Source organism: Notamacropus eugenii, chromosome 2, assembly GCF_028372415.1.
Source record: "Notamacropus eugenii isolate mMacEug1 chromosome 2, mMacEug1.pri_v2, whole genome shotgun sequence".
Lineage (NCBI taxonomy): Eukaryota > Metazoa > Chordata > Mammalia > Diprotodontia > Macropodidae > Notamacropus > Notamacropus eugenii.
The window spans coordinates 513,990,968-514,014,923 of record NC_092873.1 but is presented as its reverse complement, the minus strand read 5'-3'; the positions used below and the strand labels follow the sequence as shown (position 1 = coordinate 514,014,923).

At 54.2% G+C, this 23,956-nt stretch overlaps 1 protein-coding gene across 1 annotated transcript in view; it reads left to right on the top strand.

Annotated features, from left to right (window-relative positions):
• Positions 1 to 1,669: 1,669 nt before the first annotated feature.
• Positions 1,670 to 23,956, top strand: part of NDC1 (NDC1 transmembrane nucleoporin) — a 35,954-nt gene continuing 13,667 nt past the window's right edge. The window contains exons 1-13 of the mRNA XM_072649519.1: positions 1,670 to 1,991; positions 4,529 to 4,649; positions 7,509 to 7,610; positions 7,964 to 8,138; positions 10,445 to 10,583; positions 12,311 to 12,419; positions 13,879 to 13,930; positions 15,405 to 15,537; positions 16,276 to 16,368; positions 17,598 to 17,679; positions 20,370 to 20,531; positions 21,337 to 21,585; positions 23,051 to 23,172. Coding sequence (XP_072505620.1) covers positions 1,866 to 1,991; positions 4,529 to 4,649; positions 7,509 to 7,610; positions 7,964 to 8,138; positions 10,445 to 10,583; positions 12,311 to 12,419; positions 13,879 to 13,930; positions 15,405 to 15,537; positions 16,276 to 16,368; positions 17,598 to 17,679; positions 20,370 to 20,531; positions 21,337 to 21,585; positions 23,051 to 23,172 — 1,665 coding nt within the window. The 5' untranslated portion in view covers positions 1,670 to 1,865. The remainder of the gene's footprint in view (positions 1,992 to 4,528; positions 4,650 to 7,508; positions 7,611 to 7,963; positions 8,139 to 10,444; positions 10,584 to 12,310; positions 12,420 to 13,878; positions 13,931 to 15,404; positions 15,538 to 16,275; positions 16,369 to 17,597; positions 17,680 to 20,369; positions 20,532 to 21,336; positions 21,586 to 23,050; positions 23,173 to 23,956) is intronic.

Sequence of the window (23,956 nt, the reverse complement as noted above, 5' to 3'; positions counted from 1 at the left end):
CTTTTGCCTTCTTTGGTCAATTGGGACTAGTCTGAGTCCTGTGAGTACTTGGTGGAAGCCCTCGTGGACTTCTCTGGGTTAAACGCCCTGAGATCCTTCAGTGGATTCACATTTGGCAGGAACGTAAGGCCTTCCCCCTCTTTCACTAGGTTAGTCCCTGCCTGAGCAGCTTCAGCGACTCCCTAAGGCCCTTAGGCTAAAATAACCCCTTTTGGGCATTTAAACCTTCACAATCTGGCTTCCACCCATCTTCGTAATCTAAGGATATGGATGTTATTCATGTTCTCCACCCCTGACATTCCACTGACCATCACCCTGCCTTTGCTTCATCCCTCCAAAGCTCCTCTCACTTTCACCTCTTGGGACCCTGGGCTTCCTTCAAGGCTTGGCTCAACGGCTACCACCTTCACCAGGGCCTCTCCTGATTCCTGCCCTGTGTTCATGGCATCTCCAATTAGGAATCTGTCCTGATTCCGTCTTTGTGTTTCCTCTCCAGTAGATTGTAAGGTCAAAGGCTGACTGACTTCTGTCTTGGCCTCCCCACAGTATCGCACACAGTAGGCACTCAATAAATGCTTGTTGATGGATATGTCCTGGTCACTCTCTTCTGGACTCCCTTCATCCTATCAATGCTCTTCCTAAACCTGTGCCCAGAACTGAACGAAGTACTTCAAATGTGGTGATTCCAGCGCAGAGACAGGAGGAGAACCCTGTCCTTGCTCCTTGAGCAATGGCATGCAGGTCTGCCCCCTTTGGCTCCGTGCCCGGGGCCAGCGTTGGAGGCTGGCTGCCCAAGGTCTCGGTCCCTGGGCAGCCTTGGCCTTGGCACCTTCCCAGCATCTTATTATCGTTGATAACGTGTACTCAGGGTGGCCAGGGTGCCGAGGGGCTCTGGAGGGGATGCCAGTCTAGCTGGGGGGGCATGCAGCACCGTGCACCCTCCCCCCAGGCAGTGGTGACGGCAGCACCTCGCCGGGGCTTCGGAGAGCAGGGGCAGGGGGCCAAAGTCAGCACAGCACCCGCTGCGTGCCAGGCTCGTGGGCTGGGTCTGTGACCAAAGCCCCTCGCCCTCCTGGGCCTTGCTGCCCTCCTGGGCCTTGCTGCCCTCCTGGGCCCTGCCCCCCCTTGCTGAGCGCCCCCGGCAGGCTGGGGTTGGGGTTTCCTGGAGGAAGATGTCGCCCTTCCCCCATCACAGCACAGTGGTCCGAAGCTGGAGACAGTCCGAGAGGTCCCGGCTCCGGCTGCGGCTGCGCCCGGTGCTAGGCACGACGGGGGGGGAGAAGCAGGCGGGCCTTCCCGGGAGGGCTTCGAGCCAGCTGGGGCTCACGCGGGTGATGGCAGGTCCTGGAGGCGGCCCGGGGTGCGGACGGCACACAGCAGGTGCTTAATCAATGCTTGCTGACCTTAAGCGTCTCACCGATGTGGACACCGAGGCCCCGGAGCCGAGGAGGAGCGGACTCAGCGCAGACTGGGCCTTGTCTAGTCCAGGGTTTTGTGGGGGTGTGGTGGAGGGAGGGGGCACGGGAGAGACCCGGAAGAGGAGAGGGGAGGAGGTTTGTAGGCGTTTGGAACCCTAGTCATGGGGCTTGCAAGTCGGGGAAACTCCAAGTCCCGGCGTGCACTGCATCCCCACAGGGAAACTCCAAGTCCCGGCGTGCACCGCACTGCGTCGCAGACTACAGCTCCCGGCATGCCGCTTTCTGGCAGCGGGAGGTAGGCCCCGCCCCCGCGACCTCTCTAGTCAGGCGGCGCCGCGGCCAGCCCCGTACGCATCGGGGTCCTCGCGTGGCCCGGCCTCCTTTGAACGGCTGTGGCGGGCGAGCAGGCGGCCGGCCGGGGCTGCAGCTGCTGCTCCTGCCGGTACCATGGCCACGGCCTCGGCCTCGGCCGCCGCTGGCGCCCCGGCGCCCCCGCCGCCTCCACCGCCCCCGCCCCCGGGCCCCGGGAGCCCCCGCTCCGCTGCCAGCATGGAGCGAGACCTGCTCTGGCGGGTGAGCGCGGGGGCACGGGCACGTGGGACGGGGGGGAGGGGAGGGGGCCTGGCCGCGCTCCTCCCCCGGGCCCCCTCCCCCTCCCCGTGGGCTGGCCGGGCGGGGGAGGGGGGCTTTTGTCCGGCCGACCGTCTCCTCCCCCTCCCCCACTCCTGCCTCCAGCCTTGACCTCTCTCTGGGGTGGGCTCGAGGACCTCTGCTCTGTCCCTCCTGACCCTCTGATCCATCCTGAGCCTCTGGTCCGTCCTTCTGTCCATCCTGACCGTCTGGTCCGTCCTTCTGTCCATCCATCCTGATCCTCTGGTCCGTCCTTCTGTCCATCCTGACCCTCTGGTCCGTCCTTCTGTCCATCCATCCTGACCCTCTGGTCCGCCCTTCTGTCCATCCTGACCGTCTGGTCCGTCCTTCTGTCCATCCATCCTGACCCTCTGGTCCGCCCTTCTGTCCATCCTGACCCTCTGGTCCGTCCTTCTGTCCATCCTGACCCTCTGGTCCGTCCTTCTGTCCCTCCTGACTCTCTGATCCATCCTGACCCTCTGGTCCGTCCTTCTGTCCATCCATCCTGACCCTCTGGTCCGTCCTTCTGTCCATCCTGCCCTTGCCCCCATCCAGTCTTCTTCCTTTTGGCCCAAGGACCTTGGCCACCATCCACACCGCTCCACTCCCCCACACCCCATTTAACAAAGGAAGAAACTGAGGCCAGCCATCCTGGGGAGCTCTGCCCCTCCTCTATTTGCTTCTCCCCCTTTTGTCCACCCTCTTCCTTCTGGTGCCATCAAGGCCTGGGGGCAGGGCATGGCCAGAAATCAAACCCAGGCCCTTTGGCTCTCTGCACTCGCTCCCTTCCCCAACCTCTGGGTGGTCCTTGCACTCTGGTGATGCCCATGTCTCTGTTTCCAGACTTCTCTTAGAGCCCCAGACCCTCAGGATCTCCCCCTCGCCCCGTATAGTCTACTCATTCATTCCATACACATTTGTGAAGTGCATACTGATCTGCACCCTCCCCTCACTGTCCAGACCATAACCAGGAAGGGTCAGTGTTACCTGCTGGACATCTCCCTCCATGCTAATGCCACTAGGATCTGCCTTCCCTGGGCAGCCAGTCCTTTTTCTGCTGTCTGTCCTGAGGGTGTGCCCTCGGACACACACACACACACACACACACACACACACACACACACACACACTCACGCACTCTCTGTCTCTCTCTCTGTCTCTGTGTCTCTCTCATGTAGTTTTGAACCATCCCACATGTACACATATATGCACCTAGGAGCACGTATACCCCCCTCGTGGCTTGTGCTCTTACGTCCATCCGTGGGTATTCATGCCCCTGTGGGCACTGCCTGGCAGTGCTGGTGGCCCTCTGATGGAGGCGCAGGTGAGGCCCTCCGAAAGCAGAGGCTTCAGGCCACACTGGACACCTCTGCTGTGTGGATACCTCCGCTGTGACCTGAGGCCCAGCTCTGTCCCCTCCCATCCAGAGCTCCCTGGCTTCAGGCTAGGACAGACTCTACTCCTGACAGTCTTGGGAAGGCAGAGTGAAGACCATCTGGGTGGGGGTGGAGTGGGGCTGCACAGAGCTGTTCCCTACCCACAGAAGGATTCACTGACCTGCCTTCTGTGTTTGCCCTCCTCTCAGGGCCAGTCATTTAGAAGGGGGATCTGGGGCATCCTGTGGTGGGGCTTAGGAAAGTCTGGACCACATTGAGTGAGGGATGGTTGTGGTCTGTTCAGTGGGTTTGGGCAGCCCCTCTGCCTGGGGTCACTTAGTACTGGGGGACCCCTGTACACCTGGCCCTAGGGAGTTGTATTCCCTCCTCCCCTTGTGGGCGCCCATGGGGATGGCGCAGTCCTGCCCTCACTCTGGGCTTGTGGTCCTTCAGCAGGGGCAGTTGTGTAGACAGCGGGGCTCATCGGATAGGAGAGGGTCCCTCAGAAAGGACAATACTCCTGGTGACCCCCTGCCTGCTGCGGAGCCCTCTGTCCAGGCCTGTGAGCTCTACTAGGTTGGCTGCCTCCGCTCCGTTCCTGGAGACTTCTTTGGGTTTTCCTGGGAGGTTTCTGCATGAACACCACATAAAGGAAATGGTCCTGATGCTGTGCTCCATGCTTCTGTCTGCCCTCATAGATGCCATGTGTTCCCATCGTTGAGCTCGTGGGCACAGGTGGCATTTGGCCAGGTGACAAAGGGACAGATGTAATCATTTAAAAAGGGCATTTTTTTTTTGACCTGGCAGTGAGCTTAGTGCTGAGGGAAAGGTCAGAGGGCAGGTTGTTGTCTCCTGTCACAGGCACCCTATTCTATTTTTGCCAGGTATTTGTTTAACGCTTGTGGCCCAACCGCTGGCACCTGGGCTTGCTTGTGAACCAATCTGACACGGTCCATGGCTGTGTCCTATTATTAGTTGTGGCCATTTGGCTGATGGAGCGCTACCCTCATGGGAGACCTGGTTGTAAACACTGTGGCTTGGGCACACAGCGCAGGAGGGTCCAAGGGAGCTATCCTGACTCAGTCATTGTGGTTTTTGCCCTAGGTTCTTGGCTGGAGAATAGCCACCAGTGTGGTCTGGTCTGTCCTGCTCCTACCTGTCTGCACGATGGCCTTCATCATCTTCAGCAGACTCAACCTACTCCATCCCATCCAGTGGATCTCAGGTAGGGCTGGAGCAGCAGCTCGGTGACCCATGGGTGGCCGATTTTAGGTGATTCTCCTCCACATCCTGTTCTCAGCAGGTGGTGAGGAGGATGTGACTTGACCTGTAGAGAGCCTTGGGCAGCCTGGAGTCTGGGGGTGCAGGGTTTCTGCTCAGCTTTCCAGATGAGGTCATGTTGTCACACAGCTGGGGAGCCACGATCTGAGGTGGGGGAGAAGCCTGGTCTGGTGGGACTCCTGAGTGTGGGCCTCTGGGTCCCAGCTGGTGCTCCTGTTGCAGAAGGTTCTGGGTGTTTGTGTGTGTCTGGGGGAGCGGGATTCGGGCTTGGCTCATGGGGATGCCCCTGATCCTTTCCCATTCAGTCACTCCATGATTTTACTATGACATTTTTTTCCTTCCAAGGATATCTGGACCAAGGAAAAATCTGTAAAGAACAGCTTATAAAGGTTTTATTTTAAAGGAGATCTGGAGTGCTCCACTTTTCCTCTTTTCAAATACAGAGAATATAAACTCTTCCATCAAGCGTTTCCCATCCATATGGGCTTCCTCTAAGCAGAGCTGGGGTACCGGGCATGGTGCACTCTTTCCTTTCGTCCTTTGAAGACATGACCCTGCGAGACTACCCCTTGCTGGGGATGCTGCAGGGAGGCCTCTCTTGCGTGTAGGTGGGACAGATGACCGACTCACATTCTGTGGCAGACAAGGAAACAGACTCTGAGATGATCTGCTCACAGCCACGTAGCCAGTGAGGCTCAGAGGCAGGTTCTCAGGCCTCTGTGCACTGCAGGATCCCCAGCCCTTATAGTGCAATGCCTCCTGTTACCATAAACACCAAGAACAGAGAGGATGATGGGGAACCAAATAGAAGAGTCCCAGTGAGCAGAACACAGCAAGGAAAGGAGACAGATGGAGACCAGGCTCAGGGCTTCCCCAGCCTCCAAGGCAAAGGGCACGTCATTCATTCGGGCCCAGTTCTGCTCCTGTTGGGAAAAGGAGGCCTTGATGGGTACTTGACCCATTTACTCTTGGTCTGAAGCCAGCCCTAGAGTGTAGGGAGCCCCTCAGAAGAAGGACCATGTGTGTAGCTTGGGCTGGAGGAGAGGGTTGGGGGGCTTTGGTTAGCCTGTCTGCCTGAGATCCAGATGAAGAAATCGCAGCAATCCCTGCAAGGGGTTGAAGGAGGGCATTTAAATGCCTGTGACCAGGTCATTTCTTGGGCCAGAGAAGGGCCAGTGGAGTTGCTTATGGTCAGTGGCCTACTTTCTCTTTGTTTAGTTTAGGCCCCTGTGACATGCCAGGCACTGTTAAGCACGGAGTATACCCAGACAGAAACCAGTATGGGTTTTCAGGGGTGAGCTGAACAGGTTCAGTGGGGGCCAGAGAGCCCTGGGAGCCCCTCAGGGCTGGCCTCCCTGAATGTTATCTGAGGCCTGGCCTATCTCACATTGTTGTGGCAGTCCCTTCTGGATATGTGGTGATGGCAAGGAGGGTACTGGTGGGGGAGGGAGAGGGCTCCCCTGGAGGGGAAAGTGGCCCTGCTGTAGCATAAGGTGGAACCACAGGCAGTGGTGGGGGGAGGTGTTGACTGCTCCCTGGCCTTCTCAGGACCCCTCAGCTTCGCCAGGCAGTCCTCGTCCCTTCGCTCTCTGCGTGAGTCAGCCTGGCAGGCCTGGCTGGTTTTGGTGTGTGTTTCTCTGAAACTTTTCTCACACCCACCTGCTTTCACAGCTCTTACCTGCAGTTTTGCTTCTGCTAGATTTGAATCACTTTGGCCTGTGTTTCAGAAGGGAAATTGAGGGCGAAAGTGATTTTAGAAGGATCTTACACTGCGAGCCGTTCTCTTTTTTACAGGGAAATAAATCGTCACTAATTTACTTGGTTTAGAGTTTCTTGTTGGTCAGATTTTAGTTCTAGGGCCTGAAGGCAGTGGTGAGGAGTAGAGGGGGTTGGAGGCCTTGCCTGTCAAGATTGCATCGCTCCATGTGTCTGTGTTCCCTGCCACCGGGGCTGCCTGCCACAGGATCCTCCCCTCTCGGGCCATTTGCACTCAGCACCATTGACTGCCTCCCTGTCGCCTCCAGGATCAATAGAAAGGACTCTGCTTGGCTGGGAAGCCCTCTGTGCCCTCCCCTTACATCCCTCTGTGCTCTCTGAGATCCCGTGATATTAATAATAGTAATAATAGCCACGTGTCAGGAGCTGTGCTGACCACTTTGCGATATCTCATTTGATCCTTGCAGCTCTGGGAGCTAGGTGCTAGATGGAGAGATGAGGCACGCAGGGTAAATGACTTGCCCAGGGTCACACAGCTTGTAAGTGTTTGAGGCTGAATTGGGCCACGTATTAGCTTGTTTGCTGCTGCTCCTCATGCATGGTGCTCCCTTTCCTGCATCTGGACTATCCACCATGCCCGGAACATTCTCCTTCCTAATCTCTGCCTTCTGCTTTGATTGACTTTCTGGCTGTCTTGGCTAGGATGCTAGGATGCTGGCCCTTGTCTGGCTGTACGTGTCCCCAGTTAGGTCTCCTGACCCGTTGGTACCTCTGCGTGGGGACTGCTGATGTGTCCTGCTGGCTCTACCCTCACTTACAGTCTTTGATTTACAGGCATTGATTAGGTAGCAGGGGTGTGGAAGGGTGTCTCTGAATTGCTGTGTGAGCCGAGGGGTCGTTGCAGATGTCACTGGAGGAACTTCAGTGCTTTTCATTTGGACAGTGCAGTGCCTGAGGTGCCCACCACCAGACCGCCCCCCAATGCCATGGGTCCGAAACTGACCTTTTGTCCCCAGGCTGCATCTGTGCTGAGGCGCAGCAGCGCTCGCAGAAGGAATGTCATGAGTTCCTCTCTCTCCTGTTGTAGATGCTTTCCGTGATCTGTATGGCCCCTATATCTTCTTTTACCTCCTGCTGCTGTCTGTGGTGATCGTCATCATCAGTGTTTTCAACGTTGAGTTTTACACAGGTGAGTGTGCAAGTGTGTCTGGCCTCGAGGAGGCCAGGTTTCTGTTGACTGCACTTGGTCCAGTGTGTGCATGTGCATGGTGTGCGTATCTGGGGCATGCCTGCAGATGCCCTGTAGTCCAGAGTACAGTGACTTTGAGTCTCATGATGGAGACTTCCCTTTAGGCAGCAGGTCTCTGGATGATCAGAATGGGGGACTCAGAACAGGGGGAGCAGTCCAGCCTGAATATTCTCCCAAGGGCCCTCCTGAGCCAGGGTGCTCCTTGTCAGTCCTTCCTTGGGGCTCAGGGTGTTGCCTTAGGAAAGGTCCAAGGGCTTTCTTTTCCTCTCCTGACCTTAATGCTCTCTCCACAGTGGCGCCGTCCATCCCCTGCTCCCGCCTGGCCCTGATTGGGAAGATCGTCCACCCCCAGCAGGTGATACACTCCCTGGTGCACTCGGCCATGGGCATGCTGATGGCGTGGTGTGCTGCTGTGATGACCAAGGACCAGTACCACGTTCTGGCTGTGCCGTGCACTGACTCTGACAGGTAATGGCGGAGACCGAAGAAAGTGTCTCCGGACTCCCCAGGTAGGATGACCTCTGTGGGCTCTGAGTGACCTTGATAGCTCAAACAAGGCCATTGCTTCTCTGCATCTCAGGCCCCTCGGCTGTAAGATGGGTGTTGGATTAGATGCCTTTGGACCCTTTGGACTCTAGTTCTGTGATCCTGTAAAGCACGTAGGAGTGTAATAGGTTGTCTCTTATAAGAGGCTAAAGAAAGAGCTTTGGTGGGTGGTTACAGAAAGGATGAGGGAGACATCGAGGACTGACTAAAATGTCTCCGACAGGAACGGTCGTCAGTGAGCTTGGAGCTCATTGATCTGCTGTTTCCTTGCCTTGGTTGGGGGCGAAGGAGCAGTGGGGCTGGGTCCTCCGGGCTCTCATCCCTTATTCCCCCTCTGCAGAGAGGGAGCGGGTGGGCTGGACTTTCCTCAGCATTCCCCAGCAGGTCAGACCTGGTGGGCTTAGAAGGGGCCCAGAGCCAGTACCCAGAGGCCATTGGAGGGACACAGGGCCCTCCACACACTGCTCCACCTGGCCTTTCTCTGGTGGTTCTTAGAAGGTTTTAAAAACGTGGGTACGTTTTGCTTGACATTGTCTGCATTTTCATGTGTGTCCTTCCTTTGTAACAAAGATCCATTTACAGAGCACTTCAGCAGAACCAGCCGGTGACAGTGTTTGTAGGGTTCCTCACCCATAGCTCTCCACCTCCGTGAGGAAGACAGAGAGGCGAGCACACCTTCTCAGCCCTTCTTTTCCGCCAAGCCTGGGCATTGTAATGAACAGCCTAGAGACCTTCTCTTGTGTAAATATTGACATGGTGAAAATGTGTGCTCCTTCCGGGTGTCTCAGGCCTCCAGAACAAGCCCTGATGCTGTAGTGGAAAGGCTGGGGCTAGAGACCCAAAAAAAGCAGTCACTGGTCCCGGAACAAAAGGCCCCTAAGAGTCAGAAATGCCTTTGGTTTGGGGAGTTTTGGTTGTGACTGAGGATGTTGCCTTTGTGGCCTGCTGGGATCAGGAGAGTCTCTTAGATGGTTAATTTTCCTAATTTTCCTGATCCCTTCCAAGTAGCTTCAGTACGAAGCACACCAGGCCTCAGTAACAGATAGAAGGGGGCTTTGTCACGGTTGGCTTGATTTTGTGCTCTTTGGTCTTTGTAAATAGAGTGAGGGGCCAAGGCCTCCCCTGGGGACACCTTTCCCGGCTCTTTGGTGAGAAAAGTTCTAGGAAAACACAGTGCTGCTCTGGCTTTCATTACTTCTCCCTGAGTTATCTTACATGATCGTCACACTAGCTATCCCCATGAGAGCAGTAGTGGAAGTATGTTTATCCCCATTTTACAAGTGAGACAACTGAGGCTGAGGAGGCAGAAAGAGCACTATGGAATGTGCTTTCCATCTCTAGGCTTGTTTCCTGTCTCAAACGGTGGTTTGGGGCTGGCTGATCTTTGGGGCCTGTGATTTGTTGATCTCCTGCCCTGACCCCTAGTTGTGGGGTCCCCTTCTCCCACCATGGCACGTAGGGGGAACAGGCCTGAGCTGGTCCCAGCAAACACAGAGACTTGTGAGCAGATTGTCTGTCTTTGGCTGAGGAGAGAGCTCATCCCTAGCTGGGGATCCGCAGCCCCTCTTATAGCCTAGCTGCAGTGAGGAGTGGGCGTAGGTGTGTAGCAACTGCAGGGGACAGGCCACCTGTGCCAGGCAGCTGAAATAACAGATCCTGCTTCTAGGTTAGATGGTCCCTGAAAGTATACCTGTCTTTGTCTGCCCTTGGGCCTCCAAAAATGCTTACTCTGTTGTTTTAATTGGCATTTAGGGCCTTGAAGCTCTCAGCCAAGGATAGGGGAAAGGGAACCCCCCCCTCACTGCTTCTTGTGCCCTCCCAGAACCATGAGAGTGGCTGGGCACTGAGCACCCAGAGTATTCAAAGAGACAAAGAAGAGGGTGCCAGCTTGTTATGTGAGGTAGATCTCGTGCTGGCTTAGTGCTGGCTTAGTGCTGGCGAGCTCGGCTGGGGCTATTGGCCTTTTTGCTCTTAGGATCAGGGCGTTTCTTCCAAGGGTTTGAAGCCAGGCTGTGCTGGGCATGCCTTGGTTTGCAGGCTTAACCTGAGATGCTGCCCTGTGACTGCCCTGGAGCTGTGCCTGGGTGGGTGCTCCTGGAGGCACCTTTCCCTTTCCCTTTCCCTTTCCCTTTCCCTTTCCCTTTCCCTTTCCGTGTTTCCCAGTTCTCCTTCCTGGGGACCAGCCGGGCCAGCCGTCTGTCCTCCCTCATTCTGCTGCTTCCTTTCAGCTTGGACAGCCAGGCAGCTCGGGCCTGCTTGAACGAGCATCACCTCTTCTTCCTGCTAGCCGGAGCCTTCATGGGCTACAGCTACAGCCTCCTCTACTTTGTGAACAACATGAACTACCTGCCCTTCCCCATCATACAGGTAAGAAGGAGTTCAACGACCCCTCATGGTCCCAGCCTGCTGGCTCCCTTCCTGCCATGGTGGCCTCAGCCCCAAGGTCAGCGCTGTAGCTCCAGTGGACAGAGATTGACCTGCTTTTCCAGCCTGAGCTCCCCTTGGGAAAGAGGCTTCCTCTGTCTCCAGGGCTTTTGTCCAGGAGCAGAGGCTTTTCTAGGCCTGTTGAAGATGAAGGAGGGGCTGCTAGAATGGTCACTGCAGTGAGGGGGTCCAGGTGGGCAGAGCTCATCCTCATTCATGACACCCAGTGACCTCACTCACAACCATATGGAGCCTTGTGCCTCGACCTTGCTTTTTGGAGCCTGTGGCTGTCTCACAAACTGTAGGGTTGGGGGTGAGCTTTTGAGAAGGCTGAAACTGAAGGTAGTGCCCTGGAATGACATCACAGCAGCCCTGCCTAGGGTCGCAAAGTACACTTCAGTGTCTTTAAAGCAGTGAGCCAGGCCTGAGTCACAGCTGGCTGTCTATCTTCAGATTCCGTGTCTGGCACCTCTGTCCTCGAGGGACCCTCCAGGCCCTGGGGGGTGCTCTGGCTCTGGCACTGCCTCAGAGACCTTGGACAGCTCCTGTCCTCATCTCTGCAACGAGGGGCCTGGACAGAGTGTCTCTAGGGATCCCTCATGCTCCGGTGTGAGATTCTGTGATCCTAGATCATCTTTCCACTCAGCAGAGCATTTATTAAGCACTTACTGTGTGCAAGGCACTAGGGATAGGTGCAGGATGAGCCAGGCCGTGCCCTCCAAATGCTTCTATTCTTTTGGCATTTTGATCCCTTCCTTGTAAAGTCTGACAGGCAGAGTCACACTTGGAACAGGTCCCCTAGCTATGTCCTGAGCCTGAACTGAACCTTTCTGAGAGAAGGTGAGCTGTTGCTGCCTGAGCATGTGTCCCTGGGTCACAGAACTGTCTTCTGAGCTGAGCTAGGCTCTCTCTGCTCTGCTGCCCCTCGCCCTTCTGGCATGTGGTGGCCTGTGATCCCAGGGCGAGTCCTGACCAGGAGGAGCAGCTGCCACCTGAGTGTTTCCTCCCTGAGTCTTTCATGGGAGGTTAGGGCAGGGAGAGACCAGAGAGGTCATTTGAATTTATAGCTGAGGAAACAGATTCCAAGTGACTGAGGAGCTCATTGAAGCCCATTAATGACTGACTGAAGCCCCCTGCCCTCAACCCGCTGCCTTCCCTTGGTCTCTCTCAGAATTTTTCATCTGAACACACTCTGAGGGGCCCCAGAGGGCAGCTTGTCTGGGTGATGTGTGGGGAGGGGCCTGAAAGTGCAGAGTCTCTCCCACCCCCTGGGGAGCAGGCACGAGGCTTCACTTCATGGCTTAGGCCCAGAGACAAGGAGGGGATGAAGTCACATCATGGTGGGGAGTGGGCTGGCCAGGGCCTGGCATGTCCCCGCTATGCCCAGGTACTGCCCTGCTGTGGTTCTTCCCTCCTGGTCTGGGAGCTCCTGGAGGATGACTCAGGTCCCACTCATCTCATCTATCTGTAGGCCTGGCCACTGTGCACAGTAAGCACACCTCAGGGCTTTGCTGGGCTCACCTGCCAAGGGACCTGTGTGTGAGCTGAAGACCCGCTGACTGTCGCCATCTGACAGCTCTCTCTCTTCTGCCCCCAGGGGGTGGGTGCTGTCTGGACGCCCAGACAAGGCCCATAGAGGCTCCACCACCTCTTCTCTTCCTTCTCTCTAGCAATACAAGTTCCTGCGGTTCCGGAGAGCTCTGCCCCTGCTCCTTCGGCACAGTGCCGTGGAATCCCTCTACCTGGTCAGGAACTTCTGCGGCCTCTACTATTTCCTGGGTAAGGATCTGTGGCCCTTTGTGGATGGTGCCTCCTCTCTCTGTTGTCCTTGTTCCTGGGTGGCCTGGTAGGTCAAGATGCCATTTGACCTGTTGGGCAAACATTTATTCCACACCTGCTCTGGCATGTGACTCTTTTGGGCCTGGGCTAAGGTGACCTTGACTGAGACCCAGAACCTTAGATAAGGAGTCTAGGGCTCCTCGGCTTCTGCTCATCATGTGACTGGCACCCCTTTAGGACTCTGACTTGGTATCGATGGTATGGTTCTGGTTCTGTGCCATTTTCTGGTTCCAGATGCTTTTGATCCACTCCTTTCTGATGCTCATTAGAACCCTGTGAGGTGGGGGAAGCAAGGAGGTCTGAGTGGCTCCACCCTCTCCCTTTATGTGTGGAGATGTTGAGTTAACTGTCATGTAGTTTACGCCTGGAGGATCTCTCCATGCCAGGAGAGCCTTGTCAGTCAGCATGAGCTCAGTGTCTCTGTGCATCCTGTCCTGTGAATGCCACCCAGCTGGGAAAAATGATGACCCTGCTAGTAGGTGCTGGTGTCTGGGGCCAGGAGCCTGGGCGTGCCTGCCCAACTTTGGGAAGGAGGCAGGTGCAGCTCGGCTGGTGATGCCCATTTCCCTGGTCAAGTGTCTTTGCCACAGTTCCCCAGTAAGTGAGGGTGAAATTGGCTCCTATCCCTGGTGGCTCCCTGCCCTCTGGAACCGGGGTCTCTCTGGCAGTGCCAGCTGAAGGCCCTGATTCCTGGGCTCTCTGCCCTCTGGTCCTGGAGGCTCTCCCTGGCAGTGCCAGATAGGGGCTTGGGTGATACCACTTGTGATTCTTCTGTACTAAAGGAAGCAGGAGCCACACCTCAGATTCCTCTGTGTCCTCCCTAGTTTTAACTCCTTAAGCAGGGAGATCTAAGCGGCTGAATCGAGGGGTGTGTTGGGAAATCAGGGCCCTGTTCTGTAAGGACAGCTATTTTCTATTTCCATTTCATAAGTTAGGGGACCAGGACACAAGCCAATCAAGCAGCATTTATTAACCTCCTTCTGTATACCTGGACATACAGGTCAGCCAGGGGCTGGCCTGAGCCAGTGCTGGATTCCAGATCACATCCTCCATGTCTTCTCTGACTGGGGGGCTGCCTGGGCCCTGAGCCCCCTCTGCCCTTTGCTCATTTGTGGCCAGTGCTTGCAAGCAGAGGGCAGCTTGGTGATGTTGGGGCAGTGCAGAGAGAGCCTCTCTCCAAAGACAGTGTCTCGGCAGATGCCATCTTTCCATTAGATCTGTTTCCCCTCTTTACAAGTCCAGGAGCCCTTGGAGGAGCCTCAGTATACTTCTCAGCGCTGTGGCTTCTGTTTGTCATGGGCCAGAGGTTTTAAACTCCACCTTCTTCAGATGCAGGTGGTCTCCTGGCTTTGCCTCAGTTGGGTTGCCCAGATTTACCCTTTGGTGTGTTTCCCCCCAGGCTATATTCCCAAAGCATGGATCAGCACTGCTATGGACCTCCAGAAAGATGAGTGAGTGACCCTTCCCCCTCCCTCCCCCCTTCCCATCCCTCTCCTCCTCCCCCTCCCCATCCTCTTCCCTGCCTCCCCCCTCCCCTTTTCCCATGCCATTTACCAGGCTGGGAATATTTGGTAACTCAAGAGTTCTTGGCCTTCTAGGAGATGGCATCTGGTCAGGGGAAGGGAACAGGTCATGGCAGCGCAGTGTGAGAGAGGTGGAGATAATTGGCAGGCTCTGTTAGCCTGTGTAGCCTCAGGGATCCAGGGGCTCTGAATTGGGGCCTTAAGGTGGAAGGGGAAAGTGTTCCAGGAAGAGGGAGTATCTAAGCAAAGGTGTGGAGGTGGGTTGTATATCCAGAAGGGGCCCTGGGTGGAACAGTAATTGGAGCCTAGCCTGTGTGGAGTGGAGCAGTATACGAAGAGTGGGGCTGGGGGAGGCAATCCCCTAGAAGAGAGTAGGAAGTGTGACAGGTTCCAAATGTCACTGGATAATATATCTTGGGCCGGGAAAGACCTCACATCATCTTATTCGCAGACACTTATAAGCTGTGAGGCCCTGGTCAGCTGTTTGCCTCAGTTTCCTCATCTGTACAGTGGGGATCCTGCTAGCACCCACCTCCACCCTTCGCTTGCAGGTTCCGTGTAGACCCTTGTGTCCTTTCTAGACCGGGACTCTTTCTACCTTGGTCTTGCCGCTGACAGTAGTCCAGACCTGAGTGGGGTGGGGCTGGGGGGAGGGGCAAATCAAGATGGCAACCTGAGAGAGCCTGGTAGACATCTCCGAGTCCCAGCTGGCATACCTAGGGCAGTGCCTCACACATAGTGGATGGGAATCCAGCAATCCTCCAGTTCAAAATCTCATTGATTTTTGTTATTTTAAAAAGTGCCCTTCTGTTTGTGCTGTCACTTCCCAGTGCTTCTGCAGGTGATGTCAGTCACTGTTGTCAAGGCATTCAGTTAGGGAATGTGCTCAGGAACAGGCCTTCTGCTGGCCCTGACATCCAGAGCTCTGGTGTTGGGTCAGGTCCGTCTGGGAGGGGATCCCTCCCCTTGCCTCGGCCAGTGTGTCTCCAGACAGCAGAGGTACCAGTGCATTACTCAATGTTTGTAACTTCCCTCTTTGTTAGTCTGAATGACTTAGACCAGCTGGAATGTTTAAAAGAAGTGGAAAACTGCCCATGAACTTGGAAGGCCAGGTTGGGCCATTGAGTTTATTTGTAAGAGCAGAGGTGACATTATGAGGGAGTAAACATTAGGAACATTGAACTCTCAGAATTGGCCCGAAGTCACCTGGGTGCTGGTAGGCCCATGTCCACCAGCAGGGTCTGAGACGCCAACCTCCCTGAGTGACCTGCTCTGACCAGCTGCCAAGACCCAAGGGGGCTGGCCCAGACACAGTCTCCTACCTTGGGCTGAGCACCGGTTCCTGACTGCTGGGTTCCTTGCCACCAGTGGCAGAGGCTGACTGGAACCTTGTTTTTCACAGGAACCAGACTCCCCTGGACAGTGTGAGCGGGCTCTTGGACCTCTCCTTGCTCTACCATGTCTGGCTGTGCGGGGTCTTTCTTCTGGTGACCTGGTACATCACCTGGGTGCTCTTCAAGATCTATGCCACGGAGGTCAGTGTGGAGGGGCTGCCCTGGAGCCTCTGTCTGCAGGCAGTTTTCAGGGCTCCAAACTGGCTGCTGATTTCCTGCAGGCAGGTTTTTGTGTAGAGTCTTAGCTGCCCAGAGCCCTGGAGATCACAGGGCTGGATATAGCATTGACTCCCTCAGCAAAGTGCCATCTTGAGGCGCTTTGGGAACCTGGTTCCCTCTCAGTGTCCTCCTGCCAGCCCCACAGGGCCTGGGGTTTGGCTCCATAATGATGTTTACATTAATAATGTAGAGTGGCTAGGTGTAAGGAAACAGGTGTTTGGGGGCAGAGAGGGCTCGGACATTGAAGTAAGGTGCATCTTTGATTTCCCTGGAGGCCGTCAGACAAAGGCCGGCTTGGTTTTTTCTAGACGTTGGTTCGACTGAATGGCCTCTGAGGCACTTCCTCACTAAAAAGTGCCTGTGATCCTCTAACCAGAGCTTAATGACAGTGTGCTAAGGTTGCTGTTCTTGCTGCAGGGAGTTTGTAAAAAGAGATTTTATAAGATGGAGGCACTGGCAGAAATCAAAGCTTTTGTGAGAGCAGCCTGAGCAGGGCCTCGTTCTCTCTGTGTGGCTTCAGAGGAGTGGGTGGCCGTCAGAGGTACAGGGGCGGCTGGCTCTGCCCTGGGCTGTCTGGGCTTTGCCATATGTCTGGATCTAGTCTTGCTGCCTGGGCACAGATGAACGGCTCATTTTCTCATCAGTCTTCTCTGATTTCAGGCGCACGTCTTCCCTGTTCAGCCTGTGTTTACAGGAGATCCAGAGGAATGCTTACCCAAGGTCTTAAATGGCAGCTCTCCCCTCATCATAAAGGTGTGCACTGCCACCCTCCCCCCAGCCTGCCCCCTCTCCTGGGTCCTGTCCCAGGAAGCTGATTGCTTCTGATGCTGCCTTAGCTTTTCCAGGGACTGGTCAGCTCTCCAGCTTGCTTGGGCGCACACCTCCCTCAGCTGACCACTTTCTATATGTGGAGAGATTTTTCCAGCCTTTTGTTTTTGGTTAGGTGCTAGCCCACCCTCCCTGCTCTGTGTATCCACCTCCACGCCTTCCAGGACTCCTGTGGTGGCTCACAATGTTGGGGGGATCAGCAACCAGCGACTCCATGTAGGTGGTGCAGGGCTGAGGCAGGGCTAGAACCCCTGACTTCCCATTCTAGCACCAGCTGGAAGCAGTCAGTGTGATTCCTTGTGGCTGCAGCCTGGGCTGACCTTCTGACATCCCAGGCAGGGGCTGTTGGGCTGGCCCTTATCTTTACATTCAGGTGCCTCAGATTTGACTTGCCATGTAAAGTAGACCCTGAGTTGGATAAATGTGAAGGTGATTTCTAAGGATAAGACAGAAGAGTAACATGGAGACACTTTATAGAGAGATGTTTTTAAGCACATTCAGTTGAGTGGTGCCTTCTCTGCCCCTGGTCAGTCACTGGATAATGAGTAAAAAGTGTGGCTCACGTTTATGGCAGAAGCCTCGGGGGGAGTTGGAGCCCAAGGTCTCTGGGTAGGCCTTCCCTGGTACTAATGTCAGTGCAGGGACCCAGCAGGGTCTTCTGACCAGGTTTCCACAGGCAGGCCCCCAAGGCTTGGACGAGCCTCCTCTCCCCTGCTGTGCCCGTGAAAGTCTCATGGAGACTAGCTCCCTCCCGGGATGCTCCCCAGAGCTGGGCGTTGGGCTTGGGCACCCCTGGGATGAGGGTGGTGCTGACTTTGCTGCTAGTGGAGGGGCAGCGTTAGCTGGTGATGAACAAGCCAATGAATAGGGGGGCTTTTGAAACTACATTCTGGTGAGTAAGGCACACGACCAGTGAATCACTTTCCTTGACTCCAGAATCTGTTTTGTGGGAGTGATTACTGGGCTTTCTAAGCCTAGATTTTATGTATATCGGTATTTGTCCTATTAGTTACACACTGGGAAGAAACAAAAAGCCATCTAAGGGGACAAGACACTGACGTGGGCCACGCAGGAACCTGGGGGGGTCCCCAGATGCGTTTGGGGGCACCCTGTGTCAGGTAGGCTTTCCTAACCATTGTGTGTCTGTCTTCCAGTATCTGGCCCTGCAGGACCTCATGCTGTTGTCTCAGTACTCTCCCTCCAGGCGACAAGAAGTATTCAGCCTCAGCCAACCAGGTATGTTGGAGGCTCCTCCACCTGACTGGGGTGGGTGGAGGAGGGGAGAGTTCTGCTCTATGACACCCACCCTGTCTGCCGAGCCCTTCCCTCCTGCCAGCCGTGGGGCCTCGGCGGGTACACGGCTACTTGGGCTCAACAGATTTTTTTCCCCTTTTTTAAGTCTTTATTACACAAAAGGTAGGCTCTGTTTGGAAGTGAAAGCAAATAAAAATGAAAAGTAGCGCTAAAGATGACGATCACCAGCAGGGATCCCCAGCATAAACTGTTGGGTCCATTAGATGAAAAGCCCACCTGACCTGGCTGCTGCAGGTGAACCGCCTGGCAGCACTGAGCCCATCAGGGAAAGGATTTTAGAAACAAGGCGTTTTGTTTTTCTCCTTGGTTCTTTGTCTGTCCTCCACCCAAAGAAATGATTAACTTGACACTTAGAGAAAAGGAGAGAGGGGCGTTGTAGAACCTTAAAGCTGAAAGGCACCTTTGGGAAATCTCATTTCCAGGTAAGGACTGATGAGGGGCAGGGCCGGATTGCAGAGTAAAACTGAATGGCTTTGAGCCCCCCAGGCAATCCCAGTGTGGGTAAAGCCAGGGCCATTCCAGGGGTGGTTGGGCAGGCTCAGGGAGGGTGAGCAGGATGAGCCCATGGACTCTTCCAACCCTACCTTGTCCATAACTCTCTCCCTTTCAGCACCTTAGCATTGGGGGGGTGGGGAGTTCCCCCTGGCAAGGAAGAAAGCAAGCAGGGAGCTCCTAGGCCGTATTCCACCAGTGAGGGGAAGCTGAGATGGTTTGGAAGGAAGGAAGGAAGCATTTGTGGAGCACTTACCGTGTGCCAGGCACTGGGCTCAGTGCTGAGGACACAGATTCAGGCCAAAAGAAAGACAGGAGCTTGTGTTCTAATGGAAGAGGCGGAAGGACCAGGGGATGGGGGCATAGGAGCTTGGAAGGCCAGTTTTTGACACAAGAGAATTCATGTGCCGAAGACCTTCCTTTTTAAAAAGAGTAAGAGAGAGAGAGAGAGAGAGAGAGAGAGAGAGAGAGAGAGCGTGTGTGCGTGTGTGTGTGTGTGTGTGTGTGAATCAGATATAGGTGATGTTTTATGATGTATACCAGTTCCCACCTTTTTTAGCCTAAATAACTTGGAGTCACCTACCTGAGCCAAGTTTTGTTGAGGAAAGACCCCTTCCCTGCACATCCAGTGTTGTCTCTGGTGTTGTGAGTGATTGACCGTTCATGAGAGGAGGCGGCCTACTTCTGGAGAGACCCCTGGGTCTGGCTGTAGAGTTGGAAGGGACCCCAATGGCCCTTGGCCTACAGAGGGGAAGACCCTGCCAAGATTGTCCAGGGAGGCAGTAGCAGGTTTGGAGGGAGCCTTTCCAAAGGCACTGGTTTATCCCATGACTTGGGGTAACCCTGTTTCACACCAGGCCAAAGCTTAGGCCAGAAGGGTGGGATCATCCCCGGGAATTGCTTGAGAAGTGGCCTCTCCTTTGGCTCCATATGGAAATGCTGGCCTGAGGAGGGTCTTCCTGCAGAGCCTGTGCAGGCGCCTACCCCACTGTCATGCTCTCCCAACACTGAGTGACTTCAGGAAGGAAACAGAGCTGCTGTGGCCTGCAGAGATGATGAGAAGCAGAGAGACTTTCCTGAAGAAAGGGGGAATAATGAGAGAGCAGATGTGTGTGCGAGCTGGGCAGGGGCCCGGCCTGAGCAACCCCCAGAGGGCCGACTTCATCCCACGGGATCCCCCCCAGCTGGCGGGGGTGGTGGGGGGGCGCCTCAGGGTGCTGACCTGCCCCTTGTTCGATGTGGCCACCTTTGGGTACTTTGTTCTCAGCCTGTTGATTGCAATTAATGATGTCATCCTTGGTCTTTCTCATGGACTTCAGATGTAAAAGTGTCCGTACCTACTGCTCAGGGTGTGGTTTGCTTTTAAATTATCTTTCAGGGCTTTTTATTGTAGAATAGTCAGTTTTTTGCCTTTGAGATTCTTTTGGCCTGGGACCTGGGCTAATAGTTAAGGAGGAAACTTTTGGAAAAAGAGATGACAGAATCAGAATCCCCAAAATATCTCAACAGGCTGGAATGGTGGGCCTAATGAGGATGAATGTAAAGCTGTATCCTGGTATAGCTAATTAAGGATTTTTTAACCCAAGTCTAGAATGGAGGAAGTTAAGCCCTGTATTGATGTGTGTGGAAAAAACATGGAAAGGGGTTCGTAGTCCTAGGAGTCAGCAGTGGGTCTTGGCAACCCAAAGAGTCTTTTCTTGTGGCCAGGCCACATGGCTGGCAATCCCAGGATGCTGCCAGGCCCCCCCTCTACTGCTGTCAGAATAGTTTGTGTCCAGTTCTGGGCATCACGTTTTAGTGAGGGCAGCTGGCAAGGAGCCGGCACCCCAGAGCCGGACCCTGTGGGGGTCTGTAGAAAGAAGTGGGAATGTTGAGCCTGAGGAAGCCTGGATGTGAGTGGTGTGGGGTCTCTGGCTCTTTCAGCTTGGCCCCTGAGGTCAGAGTGCGGACAAATGAAGGGGCAGAGGCATGGGGGTCCCTAGTCTGGGCTTTGTCCACAGGATTCCAGGGGAGATGGGGGCTGGGTGAGCTGATCTTGGGTCCCTTCTAGCTCTGAGACCCTGCCCTTCTTTATCTCTGTCACGTTGCAATGGGGGTTAAGGCTGTTGTCTGATCTCTAGGGGGGCACCCCCACAACTGGGTGGCCATATCTCGTGAGTGCTTGACTCTGCTAAATGACTTGACTCAGAAACTTGTGATGTACCAAGAAGCTGCTGCCACCAATGGACGAGTGAAGCCCCCGCCCAGCCCCATGGAGCTGAAAAAGCCTCCTGTGATAGAAGGTAACTCAGGATACCCCTTGGGCTATCTGGCTGTTCCCCTCCCCACTAGCAAGGCTATGGGCTGCCTCGCTGTCCCCCCTCCTCTCTTGTGTGCCTGTTAGCCCCATTTTATAGATGGAGAAACTGGGGCTTGGAGAGCTTGAATGGCATGCTCCTGGTCCCACAGTAGGGCAGCACACACCAGGCTTGCCAGATACTGTGCCAGTGGTGAGGCTTGCTCTCTGGGGACTGGCCAAAGAGCCAGGGCCCTGCATCGGAAAGAGGTGTCCTGTGGGTTACACTCATCCTCAGATGCTAATGAGTGCTCAGGGGTTCAAGGGCAGCAGAGTGTTGAGATTGGAGGCCTGGAGACCAGGGCGTGCTTCTCCCCTTACCCCCCGCCCACCCCGCTATGCTCCCCCTTCCCACTTTTTCCTTTTTCTCTTCTTGTTTCTGGAGGCAGGAAGCTTATCAGGTTCGCATTCCCTGTAGTCTGTGGGTTGAGGAGAGGTCTGCAGCCTCTAGGGGTTCATATCCTTGTGAGCATATCCGTTTTCCCCTGGTTCTAATGTCTCTCTGCACAGGTTCACCAAAGTCTCCCCAGGTTTCTGTGGGTGTTCCTGGTGCTTCTCTGGGTTCTGGTCTCTCATGTTTGTGCACTACAACTGATTCTCTTGAACTTGTAAAGAGGAAAACCCAGGCCATACAGGAGGTGGCTTTGGAAAAACGTGTGGTAGGGGTATGGGCGTCTGTGGATAGCATACTTCTCGGGCAGAGAAATGCTTGCTAAGGTTGATGTGTTTGTTTGTTTGTTTGTTTTTTGCAGAAGAAATTGCCTTTCAGACTCCCAAGGCCAGTCTGATGTCGAAGGCTTTGATGCCATCGCTGGTGAAAGCATCCCTCTTTTCTTCCAAATTTACTTCTCCTGATGCTCCCACCCTGCTTGGCTCTCCTTTTGGGGACAACGTAGGGAACCGAATGGCAGGGTTAGGAGACTTCAAGTCCCCTGCATACGAGAGCCCTGCAAGTCCCCAGCTGAGGAGGAGAGGCCCCCGATTGTGGACTTCCTTTACAGGTGAGCGCTGGCTGGCTTTCCTTTCCTTCTGTCATACATTTTATTAGTGGCCAAGTCAGTGCATAGTTACTACGTGGTTACTCTAGACCCAGTAGCGTGCCCAGCCCTGGGCCTACAGACATACAATGAGACAGACCGACAGGCCCTGCCCTAGAGGGGCTTCATTCTAATTGGGGATGGGGGGCCCAGGAGGAGAACAAAGGGTCTGGGCAGAGACCACCTGGAGGGACCTTTTTTTTTTTTTATTTTTTTAATTTTTTTTATTTTGTAATGTTTAACAATCACTGCCATACAATTGCGATTTTATCCCCCCCACCTACCCCCCACTCCCCCCCTCCCTCCCCATGACTGCATACAATTCTGTATAGATTCTACATATACTTTCCTATTGAGTATATTTTCACTATAGTCATGCTATGTAGTCAGACTAAGATAAATGAAAGAAATCGTATAACAAATCAGAACATGATACACAAACACATACACATACACAAACATGATCTGCTACAATATGTGAGTGACTTCCATATTTCTCTCTCTGAGTGTGGCAGGCATTTTGCCTTGAGATCCCCCATTGGGATTTTTTTTTTTTTTTGGTAAGAAGTTCTTGTGTTATTACAAAAATCTAAGTCTACCAGAAAAAACTCTCACACACTGTGGTTGTTGCTGTGCATAAAGTTCTCCTGGTTCTGCTCCTTTCACTCAGCATCAGGTCATATAAGTCCTTCCAGGCCTCTCTGAAGTCTTCTTGTTCATCATTTCTTATGGCACAATAGTACTCCATTACATTCATATACCATAATTTATTCAGCCATTCCCCAATGGATGGACATCCCCTTGACTTCCAGTTTTTGGCAACTACATAGCGTGCTGCTATAAATATTTTTGTACATGTGGGACCCTTTCCCATTTTTATGATCTCTTGGGGATATAGTCCTAGTAGCGATATTGCTGGGTCAAAGGGTATGCACATTTTTGTAGCCCTTTGGGCATAGTTCCAAATTGCTCTCCAGAATGGTTGGATGCGCTCGCAGCTCCACCAACAATGAATTAGTGTTCCAACTTTCCCACATCCTCTCCAGCATTTATCATTTTCTTGTTCTGTCATGTTTGCCAATCTTATAGGTGTGATGTGGTACCTCAGAGTTGTTTTGATTTGCATCTCTCTAACCAATAGTGATTTAGAGCATTTTTTCATATGATTATAGATAGCTTTAATTTCTTCCTCTGAAAATTGCCTGTTCATATCCTTTGACCATTTATCAATTGGGGAATGACTTGTATGATTATACATTTGGATCAGTTCTCTATAAATTCTAGAAATGAGGCCTTTACTGGAGGGACCTTCTACTGGGCCTGTTCTAGGGATGGAGGGCCTAATTAGCACCGACTGTCTATCTTTGCATTTTTGTTACTCTATAGCAGTCTTAATCAGCCCAACACCTCCCTCCCCTTCTCTCCTTAGACTTGCAGAGCAATGGGCTGCGGAGCCCTTTGTCACCTCCCCTTGTTAGTTGTGGGGCTGGACATAAAGGCAGAGACCCACCCAGGAAGTTGTACTCGTGGCTGCAGAGTAAACAAGAACAGGTGGGTTGGAGGGCGTGACCGGGCATGCCCACAAGGCTCTGTAGTCCATGGAGGGCACTGTGCTGTGCAGGGAGCACCAGGACTCTCCCTGGAGAGGACTGCAGGTCATGGGCAAGGCTGTGATCTGGGCACGGAAAGGCCCGACTATGTAATCTTAACTACCATGCTGTCTTTTCCTCTCAGTCACACGAGCCACCATCCCCCAGTATGGCCCCCAGCAAGTCTGGCAGCTTCTTAGGGGGACAAAAGGTTGGGAGTCCCACCTGCCTCCCCCGTGGAGAGCTTTAGTCATCCGGGAGGGTGGTTGGAGGAGCCTTGGACCCTGGCAGGGATGTCTGGAAGGGAGAGCTGAGGAGGCTGGCCGAGTCAGGAGAGGGGTATATTCAGAGATCACGTGGGGATTGGTAGTCAACAGGAAATGCCCTTCTTGGTGCTCCAATTTACAGAATGAGGCATTGGTCTAAATGGAGTAGGAAGGTTTGGTGGAAAGAGTGCTGGCTTTGGATGTCTTGGGTTCAGATCCCAGCTCTGCCACGAAGTACCTGCGTAGCCTTGGGCAAGGCATCTGTCAAGTGACAGGGAGGGACTGGATGAGCCCCAAAGTGGGGGGTTGGGGCACCCTGGCGGGCATTTGTAGCAAAGTGCTGCTCACATACTGTTGTGTTCCTGGTCACCGGTGCCTGGTGGGGGTCTGAGCAGGTGTGGAAGGGGGGCGGCCGAGGCCACGCACTGCCCCAATCACCTACTCAGAGGTGCTGCCTTTGGGCTCTTCCTGTCATTGTCT